This window comes from Oryx dammah, unplaced genomic scaffold (assembly GCF_014754425.2).
Source record: "Oryx dammah isolate SB20612 unplaced genomic scaffold, SCBI_Odam_1.1 HiC_scaffold_10, whole genome shotgun sequence".
In the NCBI taxonomy this organism is placed as follows: domain Eukaryota; kingdom Metazoa; phylum Chordata; class Mammalia; order Artiodactyla; family Bovidae; genus Oryx; species Oryx dammah.
Window position 1 is genome coordinate 40,845,498 of NW_024070194.1, and position 27,948 is coordinate 40,873,445.

Genomic DNA, 27,948 nt, shown 5'->3' on the forward strand with positions numbered 1-27,948 from the left:
ACTATTCTGGTTACAAACTCTGACCCATCCTTGCCAAGACCATCTATGATTAACTCCAGCCCAGACCCCTCGGAGACCCTTCCATTACACTGCTGTCCGGAGGAGACTCATGTGTCCTCTGGTGCATTTCTTTGCTGAAGCAAGTTCAATAAACCTAAGTTTTTATTATTTTCTTGTACAGTCATGTTCCTGTTTCCAGTTGGCTGGAATACAAAAATCTCCAGTGAGAGTGCCTTAGACACAAAGGTGTCCTGCTTCTGAAATTAGGGGAAGGATTTTCAGCAAATGACATGGGCCCTGAGACATAAAAATGGTTTTGGCCAAGTGGAGGTGAAAGAAAGCAGTATCAGAGAGACAAGGAATAATAGGGACCAAGGCAGGGAGGCACAGAATTAGAAACAGCAAATAATACTGAGTGTGTGAAACACAGGATTCAGGGCGGGAGGGATGCTCCAGACAGGCAGGAAGGGGCCCATCCTGTAGCTGTTAAAACCCATCCCTGGGACAGCGGCCGTTCTGGTGCATCAGCAAAGATGTTGCGCAGGTGTTAATTATATAACCCTGGAACCCTGCAAACCTCGATTCATCAAGAAAGTTTCATCCCCTCACGCTGGGTCTTGCAGATTTTTCTCGGGGGCAGTCGAGTAGGGGGTCTGACGCCGCCCCTCCCCCAGCACCCAGAAGGGCTCGGGGAGCCCGCTGACCTGGGAACTGCCTTGCGGAGCAGCAGGGAAAGCGATTCTCAGGGCTTCACTCCGAGCGGTCTTTTCTGGAGACGCTGCACAGTAAAAGGACCCGGTTTCCTCCGCCGGAAAAGCCCCCTCCCAGTGTCTTTCCCATCCCGTCCATCTTTCGCTCCTTTATTTGCCAAACGCCCCCACGAGCCCGCTGGTTCCCTTCGGCGCGGGCGCGGGTCTCGACCTACCCACAGCGCCCGGCGACAGACCCGGCCACACGCTTACAAACCGCCCACCGTCGCTATGGCCGTCACAAAGACGGACACGACCAGCCGCCCTTTTCCAGCGAGTCTTTCCCTCAACCCCGCCGGTTCGGAAACGGCCCCGGGATTCCCGCGGTCAGATCGGACGTGAGGGGCCGGGGCCACCAGGGGCGAGGACGCGGCAGTCCCGACCCCGGAAGCCGCCACCGCCTCGGGGATGGCGCGGTGGGTAGGGCTCGCGCGAAAGAACCCCGCAGCTGCCCACCTCCCGGGAGGCCGGAAGAGGCGGGCCCTACGTCACTCCCGCGCGCGCCCGAGCGGGGAGGCGGAGCCTCGGTCGTCACTTCCGCGCGCCTGGCGGGAGGTGGTCAGCGCGGGGAGTTGACTGGCGTCTCAGAACCATGACCGAGGCTGACGGGCTGCGGCAGCGCCGGCCCCTGCGGCCGCAGGTGGTCACGGACGACAACCGGACACCGGAGGCCAAGGGCGGCAGGTAGGCCGTGCCTGGAGCGGGGCTGTGCTCCCAAGGCGGCGACAGCAGCTGGCGCCTCATTTAGTCCTCGGCAGCCTCGCTTCGGGAGAAGACAATGGCACCCCACTCCAGTACTCTTGCCTGGAAAATCCCATGGGCGGAGGAGCCTGCTAGGCTGCAGTCCATGGGGTCGCTAAGAGTCGGACACGACTGAGCGACTTCACTTTCACTTTTCACTTTCATGCATTGGAGAAGGAAATGGCAACCCACTCCAGTGTTCTTGCCTGGAGAATCCCAGGGATGGGGGAGCCTGGTGGGCTGCCGTCTATGGGGTCGCAGAGAGTCGGACAAGACTTAAGCGACTTAGCAGCAGTAGCAGCCTCGCTTTGCGGGTGGAAGCGGGCTCTCGGCGCGCGGTGCACCTGAAGCCCTTCGGCCCCACCGCTGCGTCATTGCCCGGCCCCAGAGCCCCCCGGCCTCGGCCCTGCCGCACTTTGCAGCAGGGGCGTCCGCGGAGCCGCTTCCGTACCTGCCCTTCTCGGAAAGAGCGGGAAGCAGAAGGGACGTCGTTGGGCAGTTTCTGTGAGGGTCCACCCTTGCACGTTTTCCTGGTAGGGACTGCTGTGCATAGGGCACCGGCGATGTTGGTGCTTGATAAAGGGAATATCAGATCTTCTCCCAGCTTCGCTTCTTCTAACCTTCCCGAGTGTAAATATACATTGCTTTGTTAGCTAGAAACTGAAGCATAAGCCTTTAAAGTTCTTAAAATTCTCCTCTTAACTCTGTGCCCCGAGTGGCATAACTTTAGGTTTTTAAGAACCAAGAGGCCCCACAGAGACCCAAGTTCAAAGTTTGGAACCGATTGGCTTCTATGTTGATGGTAATTTGGGGATATTTTTTGCCGTGCCATTGGGTGTGGTACATACTGAATGCAGCAGTGTTTGCTGAGAGAGACTGAATTTATTCCCTGATAATAATGAAAGGAAGGAGTGTTTGGTCTCTAAAAATCTATGATTTTTGGAGATTTTTCACTAGCAAGAGTCCCGGGACCAGTGGAAAGGTCAGGAATACACTCCTCTTTGTGGGGTGACCAGCCATTCTGCTTTGCTCTGGATTCTAGGGTGTGGATTCTAGAGTGCTGACTGTGCGCAGACCACGACAGGTCGGTCACCGTTTTGACTGGATGTTGTGAGATCATCTGCTGATGACTTAGGAGCCTGCAGAGCAGACAAGCTAGTACTAGCAGTGCTGTGCAACCGTGCCCACTCGCATTGCCACACACTTGTGCCCAGGAGACCAGGGGGCAGCCGGCCTGGGTCTGCTATGAGGCACAGGGCATAGAGCACCCAAGGGGAGTAGTTGGATGGGCCCAACCATTAGCTGGGCCCTGTAGGCCCCAGGGCAGGGGGCAGAGTTAATTTACTTGTTTTCCAGTTTCTCTGGGATTTCCTCCTTAATGGCAGGGTTACTTTGTGTTCCAAACTCCTCAGCTGTTGCTAGTCTTCCCCTGGGTGCCTTTTGCTCTCTGTTGATTTAAGACATTTTCTTGGCTTTCCTGTGTTTCCCCTTCTCTTCTTTGATCCTCTTCTGGGTCTTTGTAACAGTCTGTTTCCTGTCACCCACCTTCCTTCCTATGTGTATATTGTAATTCTTTAGCTTTTTCTTATTTTTATCATGCAGTTTTCTAGTTTTCATTTCTTTTGTAGTGGTTTCTAGTAGTTCATCTGATTGACATCTTGATTACCTTAAAATTTGAGGGTTCACTCTAAGACAAGAAAGTATTGTGTATAATGAGTGAAGGAAAGGAATCTGAAGGAAATAGAAATGTGATGGCTATATAGTAAACTTTAGATGTGCTGAACAGAATAAAGAAAGGACAATTTACAGAAGCAGGACAGTAGATTTTAGTGGATGGGACACTGAATGATACCTTGCCCAGTCTCCTGGCATGAGTGGTGGCACTAGCTCTGTTTTACTGGTGAGGTCATTGAAGTCTTTGTGAGTGACATGGTTTTTGTAAAGTTACAGAGGAATGGAGTCGCAAGAGACATGAAAACAAATGAAGGACAGAATTGGCTTCTGGACAATGAGAAGTGTATTTTTAAAATCAGGCTTTGGAGATAATGTTTTATTTCAAAGTTGTTGCCTGCCTGTATCTGAACAGTAATCTTTTTTTGGCCGTGGCATGCAGGATCTTAGTTACTTGGCTGGGATTGAACCTGTGCCCCCTGACGTGCAGAGTGTTAACCACTGGACCACCAGGGAGGTCCCCAGTGCGGGTTTCTAATGATTGTCATTTGGCATCAGTTTCCCCACAGGTTTAAGAAGTTTATTGACAGAGTGATTGTAACCCAGAATGGATTCCTTCCCTTTTGGAACATAGTTTTGTCTGAGAGGAGAGAACAACTGTTTAATGTCCATCTATACTTTTTTAGGAGTGAAGAGTTGAAAAGTTACCAGCTTCTTTTCAATAAGCTTCCAAAGGGTTCAGACTAATTAAAAATCTCTTGTAGGTCCATTTTCCTTTTTAAGACTGAAGCAAAAGGGAGGCAGGGGGAGAGACAGCTGGGGCTGTCATAATTCATGAGGTTGTGGGGAGCCAGGATTCCAGAGTTTTCTTAGCCCTTCCCCTGGGTGTGTGTTTTCAAATTGTTCTTTTACCGTGTTTTCAGTTTGGTGTTAGCGCTGAAACAATGCCTGCAGTCTCGGAGCCCTGGTGTAAAGGACTGTGGAAAGTGAACCAATGCAGGGCGCAGTCACTTGAAAGGACTGGGCCACTGTGTGTGAGTCTCAGGTTCCAGGGATCACCTCAGCACCCGGGATTCCGGTCTCTCGTGGATTGGGGCCTGAAATCACAGGTCTGTGTTGATCTCATGGAGCGTGTGGGTCAGGACTTCAGTCTTTTCCTCAAGGCCTTGATGTCTTGTGTGCAGAAGCTATTAGAGGACACCCTTCGCCACATTTTGCCCCAGTAAATCCCATTTAACAGGATTTTGTAAGTTGTGACTGAGCCGTTGGTAGTTGTCAGATCCTGTACATCCCAGGCATGGCTCTGAAGGTGCAGGTGTAGAGATGGCTTGCAGGTGTAGGGGTTGGGGCAAGCAAGCTGACCTCCCGGATGGCACCTGGGAGGGAGGGGGCTGGCCTTCCGGGGTGTGTCAGCACAGACTGAAGAGAGTATGATGGGCCTGTGCAGCACTTTGTTGGTGAAGATGGTTTGGATAAACGGAGGGTCCTTCAGACGAGTGGACATAGTGCAGGTGTGCAGGGCTTCCCATATGGCTCAAGTGGTGAAGAATCCACTGGCTAGTGCAGGAGGCTCAGGCAGGAGACGCGGGTTCGAGCCTTGTGTTGGGAAGATTCCCCTGGAGGAGGACATGGCAACCCACTCCAGTATTCTTGCCTGGAGAATCCTGAGGCTAGAGGGGCCTGGCGGGCTACAGTCCCTGAGGTTACATAGAGTCAGACACGACTTCGCAGTGGAGCACAGTGCAGTGTGTGGTCGGGCCGTTACAGAGCAGATGGAACTGTAGTTGACTGTGAGTTCCCAGGAGCCAGCAGTGAGATGGGCCTGCCAAAAAAGTTAATGAACCTTGGGCTGCAATAATCATGCTCCCAGAGCCTGGGTCAGGAGCTCTCTGACCTCACCTCCAGGACCTGTGCACCTGCCAGTTACAGACTCAGTGCCCAGGGTTGTGTGGCTCTCACCTGTGCCCGGAGCTCATTGAGTCCTGTGTTTCCTCGGCTGCGTAGCCCTGCTGGTTGCTTCTCCTGAAATCTGTGCAGAGTCCGTGGGCTTCAAACCCTCCCCACCCTCTGCCGACCTGAGGCACTGCTCCTCTCCATGCTGGTGGCTGCCTGTCTGGCTTCGCGCACCCTCGGCTGCACAGAGGGCGGGCACTTGACTGCTTTGCTCTGGGGGTTGGCTGCCTGCGCCACTCGCGCAGGTGGTCATGGAGTGCTTGTGGACTCCCAGGGGGTGCCGTCTGATGTGGCAGTCACTTGGCCGCATGTAACTACTTAAGTCTAAATTAATTAAAATGAACCAAAATTTAAAATTCACTTCCTTGTTTGTGCTATGTAGCGGGTTTGGGGGTTGCTGAGGCTGATGAAGGAAAGTGATATGGCTGTGAGGTGGCAGCAGCCACCTCAGCTTTGTGGGTGACACTGACAGGTTTGCATGTGGGGGAGTCTCATAGGGCAGGGGACGAGCGGGGCTTCTGGGTCAAGGTGAGGGTCTGAGAGTTCCAAGGGCAGGAGTTGGGGTAGGAGTAGAGTTCAGTTCAGTTCAGTTCAGTCACTCAGTCATGTCCGACTTTTTGCGACCCCACGGACTGCAGCACACCAGGCTTCCCTGTCCATCACTGACTCCTGGAGCTTGTTCAAACTCATGTCCATTGAGTTGATGATGCCATCCAACCAGCTCATCTTCTGTCGTCCCCTTCTCTTCCTGCCTTCAGTCTTTCCCAAGGGTCTTTTCCAAGGAGGTAGTTCTTCCCATCAGGTGGCCAAAGTATTGGAGCTTCAGCTATAGCATCAGTCCTTCCAATGAACATTCAGTGGAAGTGGTGAGACTCTGTTTTATTGAAGGGTAGTCACTGTCTGGATGAAGCACAAACTGGAATCAAGATTCCCGGGAGAAATATCAATGACATCACCCTTGCGGCAGAAAGCGAAGAAGCACTAAAGAGCCTCTTGATGAAAGTGAAAGAGGAGAGTAAAGAAGTTGGCTTAAAACTCAACATTCAGAAAACTAAGATCATGGCATCTGGTCCCATCACTTCATGGGAAATAGGTGGGGAAACAGTGGAAACAGTGACAGACTTTATATTCTTGGGCTCCAAAATCACTGCAGATGGTGATTGGAGCCATGAAATTAAAAGACGCTTACTTCTTGGAAGAAAAGTTATGACCAACGTAGATAGTATATTAAAAAGCAGAGACATTACTTTGTCAACAAAGGTCCGCCTAGCCAAAGCTATGGTTTTTCCATTAGTCATGTATGGATGTGAGAGCTGGACTATAAAGAAAGCAGAGTGCCGAAGGATTGATGCTTTTGAACTGTGGTGTTGGAGAAGACTCTTGAGAGTCCCTTGGACTGCAAGGAGATCCAACCAGCCCATCCTAAAAGAGATCAGTCCTGAATATTCATTGGAAGGACTGATGCTGAAGCTGAAACTGCACCACTTTGGCCACCTGATGGAAGAACTGACTCATTGGAAAAGACCCTGATGCTGGAAAAGATTGAAGGTGGGAGGAGAAGGGGACGACACAGGATGAGATAGTTGGATGGCATCACCGACTCAAGTTTGAGTTGAGTCAAACATGACATGAGTTTGAGTCAACCTTGGGAGGTGGTGATGGACAGGGAGGCCTGGCGTGCTGCAGTCCATGGAGTCGCAAAGAGTCAGACACGATTGAGCAACTGAACTGAACCGAGCCACTGTCTGGGGAGGTTTTGCCAAGCACATAAAGCAGGCGGGCTCTGAATGGCTAAAAACTTGGGTGTTGGGGCCATTTGTCAAGTTACTTGATATGTAAAGTTGGAGTTTGATGGCCCTGCAGAGCTAGAGTCTCAGCCTACAGTGAGGAAGTAAACAGCGTGGGGCTGAGCTGCCGGTTCTAAAACTTGACCCTGTATGGAGCTTTCCAGTAGGAACTGGCTGGCGGTCAGCCATGGTGCTGATGGACTTCTTTCCCTGGAGAGGGGTTGGATCAGGTCAGCGGTGTCCAGCCGCACATCAGGAACAACTGGGGCTTGAACCTGCCTGGCAGGTGGGACCATGTGGACATGAGGCTTTGCTGGAGTTCCGGCCGCCTTTCTAGCTGCAAGCAGTCACTTTCTGTCCAGGCTGGACTTCTCGTTTTCCCTGTCGTAGGAAGGGGCAATCAGGTCTTCAAGCACGCTGCCACAAGCTCCGAATCACATCCCTAAATTAAGATTTTAAAATACACACTATCACATAGAAAAGGAGAGTTAGCATAGAGTCTAAGTTAGACAGGAAGGATCTGTTTTATGTGGAAATGTGTTGGGCAAGGAAAAGGGAAAGGGACACTGGCCAGTGTCAGCACTTTTGCTGGTGCGTTTGCACAAGGCAGCTCCCCCAGGGGCTGCAACTGTGCGGGGTGGGGGCGGGCTGATTGCGTCAGCCCCCTTGGCAGGGCACCGTCCATCCCCGTGGGCTCTGAGGGGCGGTTTGTGCAGTGCCATGTGGGCACTTTGGGACTCTACTTTTGAAGGAACCACAGGACCACGCCATTCCTGCCCCGAGCCCTTGCAGACATGCTCTGCCTGTGCAGTCGCCGGCTGTGGTGGTCGCACTGACAGACCAGGCCCCCAGGGAAGTCCTGGGTGGCGTGTGTCCCAGCCTCTGGACGGGCGGCCTCCGACTTTGACTTTGTGGACGTCTTTGTGGAGCTGTAATTCGCATATCATCAGTCACCAGTTTAGAATGTCCAGTTCAGGGATTTTTAGCTCATTTAGAGAGATTTGCTAAAGTGACAAATCACCACAGTCTAAGTGAAGAACATTCTGGTCACCGTTAACGTCTTTTTGAGGTGGGGTACATAACGTAAAAGGAACCTCCTTAGAGTGCATACAGTTCAGCAGTGTTTACTCTTGGGCAACCACTACTCTTCTCTAGTTTCAAAACTTGTCCTCATCTCATGAAACTCCTTGTTGCCATTAAGTAACCCCTTCTCATCTCCCCTCCCAACAAGTGTCCCTTAGTAGATGAGTGGAAAACTTTTGTGTTGTTGAGTTGTGGAAGGAGCGACAGGAAGCACTGCCATGGACTTCTGGGGTGAAGCGGGACACGTGGTGCTGAGCGCAGGCTCGCAGGGGCCACACCAGCTGTTTGCCTTCACCCCAAAATCCCCCAGGGGAGCAGACACGGTCAGCTTATGCAGCATGTTTGAAACCTGACTCTGGGCTCCGGGTCCAGGCATCTCCTCCTGTCCTCGGCAGGCGGTGTCGTTAGTGGTGACCTCTGGCTTGGGGTCAGACATGACCCTCGGTTCCGGCCTTCTGGCAGCGGACTGCCCACCCCCAGCCCACACATTTCTGCATTCTACATCGAAACCGTCTTGTCAAAAATCAAATGAAACATTGCCCTTAGTTGGTCAGGTGTGCGTCCTAACTTTTTTCAAGTCAGCTTTTTTGGATAGAAAAAGATTTTCCACTTTAGGAGCTCAGGATTTTAATTTGCTCTAAGTTACTCTTGGTTTCAGGTGTTTAGTGAATCTGAATATCCTGATACAGGCAAGTAGTGATCCCGGCAGTTTATTTCTTAGCAGGAGGCATCACATGCTGCCTGGCCCATGAGTGAGTGAGGTCGTTGGTGAGGGTTGTTGGAGGGTGTTTCAGCCCCCCCATGGCCACACACTCTGCTTGAGGGCCCAGGCCACTGTTAGGTCTCCCCGTGGCTTTTGAAGAGGTGGTCTGGAGGTGTGGCTTTGTAGGTTCTCCCGTGTCTGGTTATGGTTGGGTTTGGACCTTCAGGATGTTCTGCCTCCGTTTCCTTTGTGAATGTGTCTCTGATCCTTGCTGCTCTGAGCCTCGGTGGTCAGAGGTGGTGACTGAGGGCCGCCGTCTTCCCGGTGGACAAGGGTGGCTCCTTCCCACAGCTTCACTCATACCTCCGTCACTTTGTGCCCATTGGTTCTTTGGGTTTACTGGCTTTTAGCATCTGGTGGAGGATCCAGGATACAGCTCATCGGACTACCTGGGAGGTAACTGATGAGTGTTCCACACCCCAGAAGATTAAAAAAAGAACAAGGGCATGATTGCCATCCTAGCAAAGAGTGCTGACCTTTAGTCACCGCCACGGAGGTGGTGGCCTTGAAAGGGGCAGGCCGGGTGGGAGGGCTGCCCCTGCCCAGAGGGCTGAGGGTGCGGCCAGTCGGTCTGAGCCCCGTGGATGCCTTCGTGTGCTTTGTGTCCGGCAGCTCCTTTAGCGGCAGAGTGTTCCGAGCCACCTTCCTCATGCTGGCAGCCTTCCTCACCATCCCCCTGCTCGGCGCCCTGGTGCTGCTTGACTCACCTATAGACCCGGAGCCTCTCAGGTGAGTAGCCACGCAGCTCGGGCAGGGTGGGTGTTGCTGCTCGACAAAATCGGGCTGAGAGCTTCTTGGCTAATAAATCAACCTGCTCTGCAGGGTGGGCTATGCCGAGCAGGAGAGAGCATGAGCCCTTTAGTGCCTGTGCTCCGTGTTGAATCAGGTGTTACACAACATGTGCCCAGTGTTAGGCATGCTACTCTTTCACAAACAAAACTGTGCAAACCGACATTAAAAACTAGAAAAATCCCAAACAGGAGAAACTTAAGTATTAGAGGTGATTAACCTGAATTCATTTGAAGTGTTAAGAGCACAGACACACAAACGAAGGTTAAGTTCAAGTTGCCATGTTTAAATTTTTTAAGTAGCTGATTTTTAAAAATTATTGATAAGTGCTATTTATTTGGCAGTCACCACTATGTTTCCTGAAGTAAGGATTTACGAGTAGTTGATTTTTAATAAACCTTGTATAATAATTACTGTTCTATTTTTCCTAAATTACCCTTCATCAGTGGGGATATGTAGGTAAAACAGCATACTTGAAAAACTAGTGTGCACCTCAGGTCTCGTGAAGGTATTCACATTTGTAGTTACAGTCATGCAGAGCCAGGCTTCTCTTCATGTGACTGTTCATGATGTCAAGGGCTGTGCAGTCTGGTTTCCCCTCAGAGCCGCTCAGGGTGGTGAAGCTGCCTGAAGTTTGCTGTGAGTTCATGTAAAGTTGAAAAGTTCAGATAAGAACCCCGTCTCAGTATAGAGGGAAGCTAATAGGTATAAACTGAATGATGTGTTGTTTTGTGAGTGAGAGTTGAGGCTTCACAGTGGGCAGTGTGTTGGGCGTCCTCTCTCTGAAGGTCTCCCTCCTGCCAGCCCCCCTCACTGTGCAGAAGGAGGTGGCTAAACTAGCTTCAAATGCAGACTGCCTGGGCCTTTCTGCTAATCCAGTGCGCCAGATGGGAGTGAGATTTGTGTCCAAAGCTGGGAGTTGAAACCTGGGCTGGAGAGCTGGCCATGGAGAGTGAGGTGGTGGTAAGCAGGTGGACACACGGCTTCTAAGGGGACCCAAGACCTTTGGTCTCAGTAGAGGTCGTTAATCGTGCCAAGAGTGGTGAAGAAATTCAGGGGAAAGGTAGTGTGACGTCCCGGCAGCCCGGAGAGGAGCCAGGTCGGGAAGGCTTTGAGGCTGTCCAGAACGAGCCCTGTCGGGGAAATAGATGTGCCTGGTGAGGAGAAACCCATAGAAACCGGCGTGGCTGATGGGTCTCTCCTGGGCTCAGAGTTGGGCAATGACTGGCTCCCACTTTGGGGGTGTGGGGCCCTGAAGCCAGAACGAAGGCAGAAGACTGGCAGACAGTGAGAACGGGAACGAACTGAGGTTTGGGGAAAAGTACTGGTAACAACAGCAGAAAGGTCTTCTATGAAACTCTGATCAGAGCAGAAAGAGCAAGGAAAGGGGCGGACACACTGCCTGGGACGAGCGGTGCAGTCTCCATGCTGGCGGCTCAGCTGGTGGGGGTGCCTCGGGGGCTCTGCCTTTAGGAGACCCAGGAAGTCAGAGGACAGACAGACCTGGAGGGCCCAGGACTGGGGGAGACCCTCCCAGGTGGCGGGTTATGCAGATGGTGGCAGCCTTTTAGCGAGCACGGTCACCAGGGAGGCCGCCAGGCTTGGCCAGACCCTGCTGTGCACAGCAGCCTTCTTTTCCTCATTAGGAAGATCTGGGGCTGGTGGACACGACACCTGTGACATCCTGATTCCTGGAGGGTGTTGCCCAGCGTCTGTTGGGACACATGTGTTCCCAGAGGTGGGATCACAGCGGTGTCATCAGGCGTGGATGACGTGGGCTCAGGAATATCCGCTTGGTGGATATTCCCTCCTTACCACGGGGGAGTGTCCACCTATGGAGCCAGAGAGTCGGGATCGGGGTCGGGTGGGGGGCCGCTCATGGGTTTCCTGAGCATCTGTGAGGAGCCCAGGCTGTCTCCCTGCCTGAAGGTCGGGGGCATGGGCCACCGTCCCGCTCCTTCCCCCTCAGGTCTCTTGTGGGCCTTCCCTGAGTTTTATTTTTGTGTGTTTCTGTTTGCCCCTCACATCCCTGACCACCCATAGTGCTTTGTCGCTGCTTTTTATTTATTATCTTTGAGTTCTACAGTTTTACCCTGTTAATAAAATGCAAATTTTTGACAGTTAACAGTAATAGCTTTCAGCTGCTAGAAGAGTTACTGTCCTTGTTGGTTTTTAAAATCATAGGCACAAAATCTCTTCTTTACAACACTACTGTGTCTTTATGTTAAATTTTACAGTAACAAATATGTTTTAAATATGACAGAAACAGTCCTGTCTTTTCATGAAAACTCATGTTTCTCTTCCTTTCTGGATGGAAACCCAGTCCTTCCCCAGAGCGGGGGGTGGAGGCCGCAGTGACTGCTGCTGAGTCGAGGCCACTGGCCGTGTCCTGGCCCCATGCTTGTGAGACAAACTCGCAGCTAGTGGGGACATTTTTATCAGTTTGATTTCAGAAGAAATATTAAAGAATGATCCTAATCAGATAGAACCATGGGGAGAAACAGGACAAAACCGGAAACCGGGCATAGACGGTGACCGAATTAGGAGAGTCAGCAGGAGTGAGCGCCTGGGCTGCCGTCCCTGGTGCCTCTGTGCCCAGCGGAGCACCCAGGCAGTTAATGAGCGCCTGGGCTGCCGTCCCTGGTGCCTTTCTTCCGGGCTGCTGCATTTTCTGTGCTTTCCCGTCTCCCCTTAGGGGCAGGGACAGTGCACCACCCTGACTAGTTTGATGCTGCAGCCCTTCGAGGCCTTCCTGAGTGCAGGGAATCTGGCAGCGCCCACGGGGACGGCGGGGAGGCTGGGACTCGGGGGGCCCCCTCTGCCCCTGCTCCGTGTGCTTGTCTGTTGCCTGTCTGCACACGTCCCTGCCCCTCCGGAGGTGTGACCTTCCTGCAGAGCTTGAACCCAAGTGTGTTGCAGGTCCCAGTCCTTCTCTGCCACTCTGGAAATAAAGCTCTTTAGTTGAACCACACGTGTGCTTTTGAAGAGCAGTTAGGAAGCTGTATTTGTGAGACAGGGCCAAGGATGGAGGGGGAGGTTTAGTTCCAGGGGAGTTGTGCTGAGAGGGGGTGGGGATGGAGAGCTCCCAGACCGCCAGCCCCACTCTCCCTTTGGTTCTCCTACTCTCAGGGCCGGGGTGGGCGTGGTGGGGGCGGGGGGTGTGTGTGACACGTGGGAACTCCTCTCCCCTGCTCCCCTGGGAGCCTCCTGGGGGCCAGCGTTCAGGATACAGCAGTGAGAACCCAGCAAGTCAGTGAGAACCCAGCAAGTTGGCACAGGCAGCTGACAGAGTGAGGAGTTGACGATGCAAACACAGTGGTGTGGGGTCTGGGCTTCTGGGGGTAGCGCTGAGTGTTACACTGTGTGATCAGAGCAGACTTCACTGAGGAGGTGATGGGAGGAGGCAGCGGGTTTAAAATGGTAGATGCCCAGGGCCCTTGGTGACCAGCTGGGAGAGCAGAGCAAGGGGAGGCCATGGCCGGACTGTTGGGCGAGGAGTTCGTGGGAGACTTTGGCTCCGGGGAGAGGGCCTGTTTGCAGGTATTGAGGGGTGGATGCCCTTGATCTGTGCTTCACAGAGCGCAGGTGGGCTGCTGGGTCGCAAGCTGACGTGGGGGGATGAGGGAGGAGGCGGGGAGGGAAGATGGTGGCATGGCTCTGGGTGGCAACAGTTGCTGACGGCTTGGGAGAAACAGTGTGTTTGCCTGTGGGTGGAGGAGACAGGAGAGCTCCTGGGCACTTTTTCGTGAGCCTGGGGTGGAGGTGGGGGTCCAGGCCACAGGGCGGGTGGCCCCAGGCCCAGCTGTCTTCTGTTCTCCCCATGGAGCAGGAAGCAAGGCTGTCCCTGTGCAACGTCCACTCCGCTCTCCCTGTCTCGGTTGGGCCTGGATGGCCGGGCAGCCAGTGGCAAAATAAATGCCGGGCTCTGTGAGCTGGAGGGTGAAGCTTGTTGGATGGGTTGGGGAGGCCCAGCGCCCTGGGCCTCAGATGACAGGAGAGTGTTCATACGTCAGCCACATTGATGCCTTCAGTTTTCTTCTGTGCTGTGACCTTTCCTGATATCCTGGGAGGTTTTTTCTTTTAACTAGTGCTTCTGGCAACTAGGAATATTATTGAAATGTGTGCTCTTTGTCAAAGAATGGCGAATTATGCATGTAGGCCCTTGCAGGTCTTCAGTAAATACTTTCTTCATATGTTTTTATAGACAAATCCCTATAATTGCATTATTTTACAGCTTCAAAGAGCCTCCTCTCTTCCTTGGTGTGCTGCAACCAAATACGAAGTTACAACAGGCGGAAAAGCTATTTGAAAATCAGCTTGTTGGGCCAGAGTCCATAGCAAATATTGGGGGTAAGTAGACCCCTGGGACTTGGCGCTGTCTGCTGCCTGAGCGGGGTTCTGTGGGGACAGTGCCAAGGGGAGTCCTGGGCGGCCTTCTGGGCTGCGATTGTGCCTGTTTGTCTGGCAGATGCCCCGAGGGAGCCTCTTGCCTCTCTGAGTTGCAAGCTGTTTTAGTACTGGGTGATTTTGAGTTCCTGTCTAATAAGCTTTATTCTGCTCAGACTGTTGGACCATTTAAAAGGAAAGGAGAAAGAAAAAATGTGAACACTGGTGTTTTAGTTCGTCACAATTGAGTAGGTGTTACTTGATGTAGCATAGGTTGTCTTCGTGTAGATTTCATTTTTGACAAGAACAGGAACTGTTCTCAGTATTTCCACTTTTTTTAACGGTCACCTTGGTGGGTACATTTAAGGGTAACCATCTGCTTCAGACTTGCCCGAACCTTCAGACTAGAAGAGGGTCTGGTTCTAATTCTTGAGTCTGTAGCAACCTGGAACAGGCCTTTCCTGTCTGTTAGAATGAGAATTAAGCTTAGGAGTCAAAAGATACGGTTAGTGAAGAGGTTGGCGAGGACTGAGACGTGAGGATTTCCTGCATCTTGTTTGTTACCTCAGCTTACTGGCCATCACCCCAGAGTGCGGTGGAACGGCCCGAATGGCTGCCATGCTTCCGTTTCCTTCTGAAGGCCTGTCAGGCCCGCGCCTCCACCTCCGAAGCTGTGAACCAGCCTGCCTTTCCCAGCCTTGCTCTTCGACCGGCCTGAGGACTGGGTGTTTCTGTAGTTGGTTGTTGCTTTTGTCTGGCAGAGTCAGAATTGCTCAGGAGAGATGGGCATTTTGTGATTGAGTTTTGTGTTTCTCTTAAAAAGACATTGATGTTTATTAATTTCACAAACTTCATGGTTTTGGTTAAGAAATCTAGTACTGCCGTTTAAAATTGGAATGTTGAGGAGTCCCAGTGATTCCCGCCCCCGCGCGCCCTCAGATCTCCCAGAGAATGCTTTCTTTGTCTTTTCCACTGGGCCTGACGCTGTATCCTGCTCTGTCAGCGCAGCGCCCTCTTTTCTCCGCTTGTCCTTTGGGGACATTTCTGGTTATCCCCTGCAGGTGGGAACTGCCTGAGGGCTTCTGGGCACCTGCCGCTGACAGCAGAGAGAGGCACTCACCTCAGAAGGTGCCAGGAGAGGGGTCACCAGCGAACACCATTGAGACTCGACTTTCTAGAGCAGTTTTGGAGTCACAGCAACGTGGAGGGGAAGATACAGGAGCTTACCATACATCCTCTACCCCATGCTTGCCGCATTATTAACATCTCCCCCAAGATGGTACATTTATTGAGAGTACGTTTGACAACTCCTCCTTGTCACATCATCATCACCAGAGTCCATGGTTTACGTTAGGGTTTACTCTTGGTGTGTATGTTCTATGGGTTTGGACAAATGTTTAATGACATGTATCCATCATTAGATAATCACACAGAGAATTTTTACTGCCCCTTGAATTCCGCTGCGTTCAGCCTCTTCGTCCCACTCTGCCCCCAAGCCTCTGGCGGCCGCTGGTCTGTTTCTTGTTTCCATAGTTTTGCCTTTCCCAAATGCTTTAGAGTTCGAATCGCACATCAGGTAGCCTTTTTAAATTGACTTCTTTCACTTACGCTATGCATTTTACGGTTCTACCCACTCCAGTACTCCTGGGCTTCCCTGGTGGCTCAGACGGTAAAGAATCTGGTTGCAATGTGGGAGACCTGGGTTGGGAAGATCCCTGGAGAAGGGAAGCCTACTACTCCAGTGTTCTTGCCTGGAGAATCTCCAAGGACAGAGGAGCCTGGTGGGCTACAGTCCATGGGGGTTGCAGAGTCAGACACGACTGAGCGACTTTCACATTCACAAGTCTTTTTATAGCTTTATAGCTCATTCCTTTTTATTATGAATAATATGCCATTGCCTGGATGTATCATAGTTCATTTTTCCATTCACCTTGTTTAGTTTTATAAGTTGCCAAACTGTCTTCAGAAGTGGCTGTACCATTTTGCACCGCCCCCCCCCCCCCGCCCCGCCCCCAGTCATGAGTGGCAGCTCTTGTAGCTCCATACCCCTGGTGATTGGCACTGTCAGTGTTCCGGATTTTGGCCATTTTAATAGGTGTGAAGTGGTATCTCATGGCTATTTTAATTTGTAGTTCCTTGATAATATATGATGTGGAACATCATTTCATGTGTTTGTTTTCCACCATAGTAGACCTTCTGTGGTGAGATGTGTTAAGTCTTTGGGATATTTTTAAAATTGGATTGTTCATTTTCTTATTGTTGAGTCTAAAGAATTTTTTGTATATTTTGGATGCAAGTCCGTTATCAGATGCATTGTTTGCAGATACTTCCTTCCAGTCTGTGGCTTGTCTTCCCATTCTCTAGACAGTGTCTTTCTCAGAGCAGAAGTTTTTAAGTTTTAATGAAGCCCAGCTTAGCAGTTCTTTCTTTTATGGATCATATCTTTGGTGTTGTATTTAAAACATCATCACCATACGCAATGTCAACTCAGTTTTCTCTGTTTTTGTCTTCTAGGAGTTTTGTAGTTTTGTGTTTAATGTTTAGGTCTGAAATCCGTTTTGAGTTAATTTTTGTGAAGGGTGTAGGGTCTGTGTCAAGGTTCATCTTTTTGCATGTGGATGTCTAGTTGTTTCAGCGAGATTTGTTGAAGAGACCATCTATACCTCACTGTGTCACCTTTGCTCTTTGGTTAGAGGTGAGTTGTGGGTCTACTGCTGGGCTCTGTATTCTGTTGCATTGATCTGTTTTTCTGTTCTTTTGCTTTTACCACATTGGCTTCGTTATTGTAGCTTTATAGTAACTTTTTTTTTTAAGTCTTTATTGAAATATTGCTTCTGGTTTTTTTTTTGTTTGTTTGTTTTTTGGCCGAGAGCCATCCCTGAACAGGGACCGAACCCGTGCCCCCTGCATTGGAAGGTGGAGTCTTAACCACTGAATGTCAGGGAAGTCCCTATAGTAAGTCTTGAAGTCAAGTGGTGTACGGCCCCCAACTTTGTTCTTTTTCAGAATCGCGTTGGCTCTTCTAGATCTTTGCTTCTTCGTGTAAGGTTTAGGATCATTTTGTAGATTATCTACAAAATAGCTACTGGGATCGCTCTGAATCTAGAGCTCAGGTTGAGAAGAACTGACCTCTTGACAGTGTTGTATCTTTTAATCCATGAACATGGACTGTCTCTCCCTTTATTAAGTTCCTTGATTTCTGTTGTCTGAATTTCATGGTTTTTCTCATCTAGATCTTGTGTATATTTCATTATATTTAGACCTAAATATTTCATTCTTTTTGGAAGGTAGTGAAACACCTTCTGCTACTCTGAATTTAATTTCAGATTTCACTTGTTCATTGTTGGTATATAGGAAACTGATTGACTTTAGTATATTATCTTTGTATCCTGCAACCTTGCTATAATTGCTTATTAGTTTCCAAGACTTATTGTTGTTGATTCTTTGAGATTTTCTACATAGACAGTCATGTCATCTACAAATGAACATAATTTTATTTACACCTTTTATATCCTTTTCTGGTCTTACTGCATTAGCTAGAACTTTCAGCCCAGTATTGTAAAGAAGTGATGAAAGGGGACATCCTTGCTTTGTTCCTGATTTTAGTGAGAAAGCTTCTAGTTTTCACCATTAAGTATGATGTTAACTGTAGATTTTTTCGTAGATATTCTTTATCAAGTTGAGGAAGTTCCCTTCTGTTCCTAATTTGCTAAAAGTTTTTATCATGAAATGGGTGTTGGATTTTTGTCAATACTTTTTCTGCATCTGTTGATAAGTTCATGTAATTTTTCTTTAGTCTTTTAATATTATGGGTTACTTAGATGCTACACCAGCCTTACATACTTGGGATAAATCCCATTTTGTTGGGGTGTGTAATTCCTTTTATACATTTTGGATTTGATTTGCTAATATTTTATTGAGAATTTTCACATCTTTGTACTTGAGAGATATTGGTGTGTAGTTTTCTTGAAATGACTTTATCTGGTTTTGGTATTAAAGTGATGCTGGCTTCATGGAATGAATTAAGAAGTATTCCTCTCCTTCTGTTTTCTGGAAGAGATTATAGAAAGTTGGTACCATTTCTTCCTTCTTAAATGTTTGGTAGAATTCATCAGTGAACCCATCTCAGCCTATGCTGTTTTGGAAGGTTATTAACTATTGATTCATTTCTTCAATAGATACAGACCTATTCAAATTGTCTCTTGTATGCATTTTGGCAGATTGTGCCTTTCAAGGAATCTGACTGTTTCATCTACATTATCAAATTTGTGGACTTAGAGTTGTTCATAGTATTTCTTTAGTATCCTCTTAATGCCCAGGGGGGTCTTTCATTTCTGATATTGGTAATTTCTATCTTTGTTAGCCTAGCTAAAGGATTATTTATTTTATTGATTTTTTCAAAGAACCAATTTTTGATTTTGCTGATTTTTCTTTATTGATTTCTTGTTTCAATTTCGTTGATATCTGCTCTAATTTTTATTCTTTCTTCTGCTTACCTTGGGTTTCCTTTGTTCTTCATCTAGTTTCCGAAGATGGAAGCTTAGATGACTGATTTTAGGTCTCTTCCTTTTCTAATATGTGTCTTTGATGCTGTAACTTTCTTTCTAAGCACTGTTTTCTCTTCCTCCAGGAAATTTTTGATAAGTTGCGTTTTCAATTTAACTTAGTTCAAGATGTTTTGTAATTCCTCTTGGAATTTCTTCTTTGACCTATGTGTTAATTAGAAGTGTGTGTTGTTTAATCTCTAAGTATTTTGGGATTTTCAGCTCTCTTTCTTTTAGTGATTTCTAGTTTAATTTCATGTTGGTGTGAGAGCAGATATTGTACCATTTCTGTTCTTTTAAATTTATTAAGGCATATGTTATGGCCCCAAATGTGGTCTATCTTGGTGAATGTTTCATGTGAACTCAAGAAAAATATATATTTTGCTGTTTGTTGGATGAGGTGTTGAAGGGTGTCAATTACATCCAGTTAAGCAATGGTGCTGTTGAGTTCAACTGTGTCTTTATTGATTTTCTTATTGATTTATTGTTTTTGGCTGTACCGGGTTTTCGTCTAGTTGTGGCGAGTGGGGGCTACTTTTTGTTGCAGGGCACGGGCTTCTCACTGTGGTGGCTTCTCTTCTGGAGCACTGGCTATAGGCGAATGGGCTTCAGTTAGGGTAATTTTCTGTTCACAGGATCTGTCCATTAATTTTTTATTTTTTTTGACATATAGTTGATTTACAGTGTTGTGTTAATTTCCACTGTACATTAAAGTGACTCAGTTATACGTATATGTACATTCTTTTCCGTTTTATTTTTCGTTGTGGTTTAGCCCAGGACATTGCAGCTAGCCCCCTGTTCTATGACTGTGCTGTGCAGTCGGATCTTGTTGCTCATCAGGGTCTTTCTGTTTCTGAGGGAGGGATGCTGAGGTCTTCTCCTCTAATCATGGATTCCTGTGCTTCCTTGCAGTTGTATCAGTTTTGCCTCATGTATTTTGACAATTATTATCAGGCGCATACATGTTAAGGACTGTTGTATCTTCTCTACAGTTGACCTTTGTCGTTACCTGATGGTCTTCTTTATCCCTGATCATGTTCCTAGCCCTGCAGCTTTCTTTTAATTAGTGTTAGTGTGGTGTATTTTTCTTTACCCCTTCATTTTTCATCTCTATGTGTCTGTATACATAAAGGGAGCTTCTTACAGACTGCATTTCATTGCGTCTTGTTTTCTAATACACTCAATGACATTCTCTGTCTTTTAATTGAGGTTTTTATGCCATTAATGTTTAAGATGGTAATTGATATACAGTTGACCCTTTAACAACTCAGGTTCACTTAAAATGGATTTTTTTCCATTGAACACATTCTGCAGCACTGCTCCATCCACAGTTGCTTAAATCCGTGGGTCTGGAATCTTGTGATGCAGAACCTCGCAGATTCAGGACCTTGAGGATGTGAGGGCTGACCATAAAGTTATCCACAGATGTTTGACTGTGCAGAGGGTTGACACCCCCTAACCCCCAGCTGTTCAAGGGTCAGCTGTTGTTGGATTACTCTCTCCCATGTTTGTTACTGTTTTCTATTCATTGCTTATGTTATTTTCTTCCTTATTTTCTCATCCACTTTGGGAGTTCAGTAATTCAGTTGAGCATCTTATATGATTCTCTTTTCTGTCCATTCTTTACCTATCAGTTATACTTATTTTAAATACTTTTTTTAGTGGCTCCCCTAGAGTTTGCAATATTTACGTTTAAGAATATGGAGCATTTCATGAATTTGCACATCATTGCAAGTTCTGCGTGGTTCTGGTTCTAGTATATGTGCTGCTGAAGTGAGCACTTGATTTTACACCCGGGGGCCTTCCCAGCAGTTGTTTCCCTTTGGTTGGATAGTCACCTTCTGCAATTAGACACTGCCATGAGGCAGATGTGACCAGACCCAAGCGCTGAGCATCAGCCTGAGGGTTCCCGCTTCTTTGAGGGTAGAAAATCCTGTTTTTATCTCTGACTGGTGTCTGCTGTGCCCTTGCTCCAGCCTCAGGGTCATGCCCATGCTGGTTCCAAGGCCCTTATGGCGTTATCGCTGCATGTGTTAAGGCTTTTGGCCCCAGACACCACTTGCTTTCATTTTTAAAACTGCCATTTCCTCTCTGGAGACAAAGCACAGACTGGCCACCTCTGTTGTCGGTGGTGGTGAGAGCATAGTTCTTAGGCTAACCTAGTAACACCCTTACTCCTTCCTGTCTTTGAACAGATGTGATGTTCACGGGTACAACAGATGGCCGAGTTGTAAAGCTTGAAAATGGTGAAGTAGAGACCATTGCTCGATTTGGCTCAGGCCCGTGCAGTAAGTTTTGGTGACCGCCTTTGTGTCTCTTCCAGGCACCCAAGGAAGGTGCTGAGAGGAGCTGTGTTTTCTGAAGTCAGGTATTCGGAAGAGGAGAGCCCCGCTGCCCAGCTGAGGCCCCTGTGGTCATACTTTCCCTCCAGACCCCTCACACCCCTCACCTCAGCACGTACTCTAGAGCTGCTGTGGGAGGCTCTAGGCTTTGTTCCTCAGGTGCCGAAGTGCATTCCCACACTAGCCTACCAGGGACCTCAGCCCTTCATCCAGAGTGAATTACCCTTAGGTCCCTCAGGTTTTAGAAACTCACTATTTAAGCACTAGTAGCACAGACTTACTATCCTTTTGTTAGGAGCTAGAATGTTTTTGTAAAAATGATGCATTTTTATAGTAAAATGCAAACAGCACAAAGAAGAAAGTAAAAATCACCTACAGTCTTCTCAGGTGTAACTTGTTAACAATGTAATGAATAACTGTTCAGATCTCTTTCTGTTCATGGACTCACACCCACACATGGTTGTAAGTGATGGGATCATACTCTGCATATGAGTATTTAACTTGCTTTTCCCACTCCGTATTGTGGCCATAAGTGCCTCTGCAGTAAGCATCCTGGGGTAAGCATCCTAATATAAGCATGCATGTTAAGTGCTTCTGCAATAAGGGTCCTGCAGTAAGCCCTCTGCAATAAGCACTCTGTAGTAAGCACCCTGCAATAAGCACTCTGGTAAACACCCTGCAATAAGCACTGAGTAGTGAGCACTCAATAGTAAGTACCCTGCAATAAGCGCTCATTAGTAAGTGCCCTGTGGTAAGTGCCCTGCAGTGAGTGCCCAGCACTAAATATGCTCTGCCACAGGTTTAAAAAGAATATAGGTAGTAGAGCAGGAGAATGGATCTAAGGAGTAATATGGTAGCTTTTCCTTTATGATGGGTGGAGGGACCCTGCCATGTCCTTGGACGGGCACAGCATTCAGGTCCAGCTGTGGGGCTTCAACCCCACTCCTGGAGTGCTGGGGGATCCGGGGGTGGGGCCTGTGCCTGCGCTGACTGTTTGAGTCTCCAAACACTGATGTGAGCTTGATTCTTGAGCGCCAGTTGCTGTGCGTGTGTCCACATCCTGACTCTCCGCTGGACCCTCTGGACAGACTGGACAGTCGTCCTAAGCTCTGGGGGCCAGGGACACGGTGGGGGCTGAGTCGGTCCCTGATGCCATGGTCAGTTTTGTTCTCTGCAGCAAGATGCTGCTTTAGGACGGGATAGATGAGGTGATTGGACACTGATGGGCCACAGGCAGAATCTGGGGCCAGCCACTGATTCCTGTCTGTTTTCCTAGAAACCCGAGATGACGAGCCTGCTTGTGGGAGACCCCTGGGCATCCGGGCCGGGCCCAATGGGACCCTTTTTGTGGTTGATGCATACAAAGGGCTGTTTGAAGTAAATCCCTGGAAACGTACGTGCCAGTAACTTGCTTCCTTCTGTGATGATTGCGGATCTTTTAAACAACGTGTGTATTTATTTATAAATGGATTTAGTAGAACTTGTTCAGTATAGCCTACCGGAGACCCTGGTATTTTTCTTACATACCGAATGGTACTGAAGGTCTTGCCTGCAGAGAGCACCAGTATTCACGTCCTGTGGCTCCTCACTCAAGCCTGCCTCAGGTTCATACCTTCCTCTCCCCTGACCACCGGGTCCCAGAAGGTCTCATTCCGAGGGTGTGAGACTCCTCTTCCTGTCTTCACTTTTCTGTGTGTCCGTCTGGGCTCCCTGTTTGTTTTCTGCTCCTCAGTCTTCTCTTTTTCCTTCCCCTTCATCTCTTTTTACTTTTCCTTCCTCCAGCTGCTTCTGCTGTTTCCCTCCCCTGACTGGTCATGGTGTCCTGTGGACCAGTGCTGTGATATTGCTGTGTGTGCTTAACGGGGAGGGTCACGTGGAGGGAGGAGTTGTCCTCGTGGGTGGTGCACAGGGCCCCTGGGTGGCCCCCACTCTGCCGGATGCTGGCGTGTGCCAGTTACTCAGCCTCTGAGTCCACTTGCCTCACCACAGAGTAGGGCTGACAGGAGGGCCTGCCTTGGGGGATCGTTGTCGGGGTTTAAATGGGGTTGGATGTAAAGAGAACTGAGCACTCCATGAGTGTCTGTACTATAGTCTGGAAAGACTCACTACTCCTCCTGCTTTTCACATTTAAAAGCAGGTGAGGGGAGCACTGTATTTCTCTCAAATAGAAAATTGCCTTATTAACCTCAGACTCTTGGCAGATTTTTAAGTCAGTTGGTCTTGGGGAAAGGAGTTGCTCGGCCATAGGGAGGAGTCTGCCTTGAGTGGGGTTGTTCTAAAAAGTTCATCACTGAATAGAAAGGAGGGAACACTGTGCCGAGTGTGCATCTTCTGACATAGAGAGTGGGGAGGCTCCCTTAGTTTTTCCTTTTAAATAAGGTTGATTAATAGTTTGAAACTATTGAGCTACAGGTTCTAAGAATGAAAGCAAGTCTACCCTCTTTCTTCTTTCTTCCTGTCTTTCCTTTTCTTCCTTCCCGTCCCCTCAGGTGAAGTAAAACTGCTGCTGTCCTCCGAGACCCCCATTGAGGGGAGGAAAATGTCCTTCTTGAACGATCTTACAGTAACTCGGGACGGGAGGAAGGTTTACTTTACGGATTCTAGCAGCAAATGGCAAAGACGAGATTATCTGTTCCTGTTGATGGAGGGGACGGATGATGGGCGGTGAGTGTCCTCCTGAATCTGCCCAGGGAGGCTGTTAGATGGGCAGGATGACGTTGGAGAGTATATCATGCCCAGGAGTTGGTGGGTGTTTCTGAGCATCTGCTCAGCTTTTAAGGGAGGATCTTAATGTTTCCTGGAAATAGGTGGTGGACACAACAGGGCAGCGAGACGTTCTCAATTCTCTTTGGAGAAATGAAGCTAAGAACAGCCAGGCCATCTGAGGGTGTGGGGGGTGGTCTGGCACTTGGCGGGGAACCTCAGCTCCTGTGAGGCTGGAGCCATGGCAACCCCCCTGGTGTGAGCTAGTGCCCAGGTCAGCGAGAGAACTGACCATAGGCTTGTCTGGAGGGGGTGCCTTGGTGGCCCTCCAGGGCCAGCCTGGAACTGGTCTGAGTGGAGGATGGGGGCCCTGCCGCTCCAGTGCAGGCCAAGTGCCCCTGCACAGACCCTAGCCGCGGGCTCCACTCCAGCCCAGCAGGGCTCCCAGATGCCCCATGTGACCCTCTGCGTTGGTGCCTGCAGCCTGCTGGAGTACGACACCCAAACCAAGGAGGTGAAGGTTTTGCTGGACCACTTGCGGTTCCCCAACGGGGTACAGCTGTCTCCTGCGGAGGACTTTGTCTTGGTGGCGGAGTTGACCATGGTGAGGATCAGGAGGTGCGTGAGCCGCAGATCGTGAGGGGCGCGGCCTGGGGGCGTGAGGGGCGGGGCCTGGGGGCCTGGGTGAGAAGCGGGGCGGGGCCGGTTTGAGAGGCCTGCTGCAGAGCCTGGGCCGCGGCAGAGGCTGGTCCTTTGTGAGGGGAGAGTTGTCTTCTCTCTTTCCCTCAACCTTCTTGAGTGTCGCGGGCTGGGAGAGTCTCGGCAGAACGCTGACTGTGGTCCTGGCCCGGCCCAGTTCCCGCCCCTGCTTCTCGCTGGACCCAGGGCTCTGACGCCCTTGCAGTGGGCCGTTGCATCAAGTGCCCTCGTTCGTGATGGATGCTTTGGTGTTTGGCTCCAGTTTTTTGTTTTGGGGGGCTGCTGTTCATTGCCTGCTTGGTTGACTTTTTCAGGTTCTACGTGTCTGGCCTGATGAAGGGAGGGGCTGACATGTTTGTGGAGAATTTGCCTGGCTTACCGGACAACATCCGAGCCAGCAGCTCCGGGGGGTACTGGGTCAGCATGGCGGCCATCCGCGCCAATCCCGGCTTCTCCATGTTGGATTTCTTATCCGAGAGGCCTTTTCTTAAAAAAGTGATTTTTAAGGTAAACATGAAAACTGATTTCAAGAAACAAAATGAAACTGCATCTCACTGTGGGTTTTTTTGACCCTTGTGAAAGCTCTAAAAATTCTAGTTCTGCTTATGATATCTGATGCTTTCAGTGACTTCTTTACACTTATCCTTCAGCTTAAAATGTAAATTTACATCTTTGAGCCCTCTGACTCTTTCCCTCCTGGTCTCCTCGTCTGGAACTGTCACCCTTACCACCATGACCTGTTGGGCCTCTGTCCTGCTTGTCCCTCTTGCTTCTCCCTCAGACGCCCAGCCTTTGGCTCTTCCTCGAGTGGTTTAGGTGCCCCTTCCTCCTGCCTCCCCGGAGCCTCGTCATGCCCTCCGTGGCATCCTGCCCATGTCCCAGTGCCAGTACCAATTCCTGGTACTGAACTGTTTGTAACCTAAGGTCCTGGAAGGTGCCAGGCAGCAGTTCCTGAATGAGTCTGTGCACACGTGCTCATGGGCAGACCTTTGTACCTACATTCATATATCTTTATCTGTTCCTTTAAACTGAAAACTCTAAGTAAGACTGGTGTTTCTGGTCTAACACCACAGGATCTATGCCTGTCTTCTTACCATCCATGTTGGTACTTCCTTTCTCTAACGGTGAGAAACCTGGGTCCCGTGCTCCCTCATGCCTGTTTGATCGGATTCCCCTTGTGTCCACATTTGTAGCCTTTGTCCCCAGCATCACACTGCCCTGGTTAGGGCTCTGGTACCCAGGCCAGCCCTTCTCCTTCCTCCCAGCTTCTCCTTTCTCCCAGCCACGTGTAGGGGCCTGCTCTTCCCTTGGGGGCCCATGGCCTGTGCCGGCTGCCCCACTGCAGGACACCATCTCCCCTGCTTGGAGCCATGGCCTCTCCTCCAGGGTGGATGCTCCCTACACAGACTGACTCCCTGGTCTGGGCAACTCCTGCACACACCTACCCTGCTCAGCCCCACAAGCCATTTTTTGACTAAATGTTTGGGGACCAATATTTTAAAAAGGCAGTCTCACTCTTGTGTGGAGGGGGGCAGGTGGGGAGGTGGTTCAGTGGGGGGGTTCAGTGTAGATGGGATGCACCCAGCAGGTGACAGGACTGGGTGCCTGGCTGCGGGTCTCCAGGTGGGCCTGTTGTCTGGGCTCCAGGGGCTACACCTGCCCTGCCATACTCTCTTTGCTCTGTGTTTCCGTTGCAGCTATTCAGCCAAGAGACGGTGATGAAATTCATACCGCGGTACAGCCTTGTCCTGGAGCTCAGTGATAGCGGGGCCTTCCGGAGGAGTCTGCACGACCCCGAAGGGCGGGTGGTCACCTACGTGAGCGAGGCGCATGAACACAATGGGCACCTCTACCTGGGCTCCTTCAGGGCCCCCTACCTGTGCAGACTCCGCCTGTAGTCTGCTTAGGCCTGCTGTCACCCTCTGCCCACTGTCACCTGGAGCTCACTGTTATCTGGAGCCCGTTGTCACCCCATGTGCCGCCCCTGGGCCTGGAGGCACATGGATGCCCTTCCCCCACGCCCGCTGGTCCTGGAAGTGTGGTGCGGTCCCAGGACACCCTCACCTGGGCTAGGCCTTGACTTTGCCGAGGGGAAGATGAGTCCTTGTAAAGCCATTTTCTCTTAAAAACCTCCCCAAGCGTGCTGATTGTCTCTGGGACCTGGGGACTTGGTGTACTTTGGTGAGGATGGATTTGTGGGTGAGCAGCTGAGGTCTTGACCCTGCTGCTGGCTGTGTCTCACCAGCCTTGGTGTCTTTGCTGTTAAGCAGGTGATGCCTGCCTTTGGGGGAGGGACCCCAGGAGGGTGAGGAGAGCTCAGAACAAACGTGTGTGAGAACTCAAGAAGGGCTCTGCGGGCGAAGACTCTTCCCCAGAGTCGTCAGGGACTGGGCCTCAGCTCTGGGCGTCCCTCCTGTGGCTCCCACCCTCGTCCCCCGCCCAGGCTCCTCCCTCCCTCCCTCCCTCCCTCCCTCCCTCCCTCCCTCCCTCCCTCCCTGGGCCCCCGCCAGCGTTCTGAAGGCAAGGACCTGGATGTGTGTGGAGGAAGAACATGTTGATTCCAGCCACTCAGAGGACTAGCCAGCTTCTCTGTGTACAGCCTGCTGTGCAAATCGCAGGATGGGGATGGAAGGTGGGCGCTGGGCACCAGGAGTCCTGTTCACAGCTGGTTCCTCGTCCCCAGACCCGAGTGTGAACAGTGCGTGTGCCGGGGTCACTTCTGCTCCGGTGTCACAAGCCTGACGGATGTGTCCACACGTGGTCCTGGTTGTGGGCAACCCTTGTGGATTGACCTGTGGATGGTGTTGCCCGGGACTTTGTTCTCTGGTTTGACTTGCTCCAACAGCGAGTGAGGTCTGTTTTCCGGGTGCCGTGAGGGCTGTTCTGCTGGGACCGTGCTTGCCTGTGCTTGGTGCCTCCCCCGTGGCCCCCCACACTGGCTCAGCCCACGTGACACTGCTGCCCTGCCAGGCAGGGCTGCTGTCTGCTCCCCCCTTTCCTGGCATTGGTGAGAACACATCAGGGACTGTGTGTCTGGAGTTGTCTTTGTGAGTTGAAAAGACGGTATTTTGAATAGATGACAACAGTGACTGTCAGGAGGGCCGACAGCAGTGGTGAAACCTGAACCCTTTGTTCCGTGTGCTGACTCAGGCCCCCCTCCCATTTTAGGGGAGAACAGTCAGTCTGACGGGGGTCATCTTCTGCCGAGGGCCAGCTCCCCACACAGCTGTGCAGAGCAGTCAGACTGGCCGCAGGGCAGTGACCCGTGTCCTGTCAGGTGACGTGACCTCACGGGAAATGGTTGTTAATAGGCAGCAGTGCACCCGTGTATGACGTCTGCGGGAACAGTTGGGTAAAACCTGACCATTCTGCCATGAAAACGCAGCCCAAGCGCGCTGACCCTGAACGTTTCTTGGTTGGGAGCCGGGAGCCGAGGGCTGCGCTGTCAGTGCAGAGAAGCTGGTAGCTTTTCACAGTTTTCAGCAAAGGTGTCTTTTTTTTTTTTTCCCTGACTCAGGTGTTGCTTTTCTGTCTCAAAGTGTCATTTCCTGTGTTCTTTGTGGTTATTTGCCATGGTAAGGTGTAAAGTATAGCTTCATTAGTCTTAAATATACGATAGACTTTTGTTGTAAATATAAAATGGATTTGTTGTAATGTGAATTGGTAACATGCTCTTAAAATTAAAGCAAATGATTCATTCATTGTGTGCTGCTTCATCTGTTACAAAAACACCGTCAG

General features: G+C 50.1%; 1 protein-coding gene across 1 annotated transcript; it reads left to right on the forward strand.

The window, feature by feature from the left end:
* Positions 1-27,911, forward strand: LOC120869493 (adipocyte plasma membrane associated protein). The gene is made up of 9 exons (XM_040248853.1): positions 1-1,433; positions 9,360-9,476; positions 13,771-13,886; positions 20,662-20,754; positions 22,085-22,201; positions 23,298-23,472; positions 23,995-24,129; positions 24,525-24,717; positions 25,908-27,911. The coding sequence occupies exons 1-9, from the start codon at positions 1,342-1,344 to the stop codon at positions 26,106-26,108; spliced, it is 1,239 nt and encodes a 412-aa protein (XP_040104787.1). The 5' UTR covers positions 1-1,341; the 3' UTR covers positions 26,109-27,911.
* The last annotated feature ends 37 nt before the right edge of the window (positions 27,912-27,948 follow it).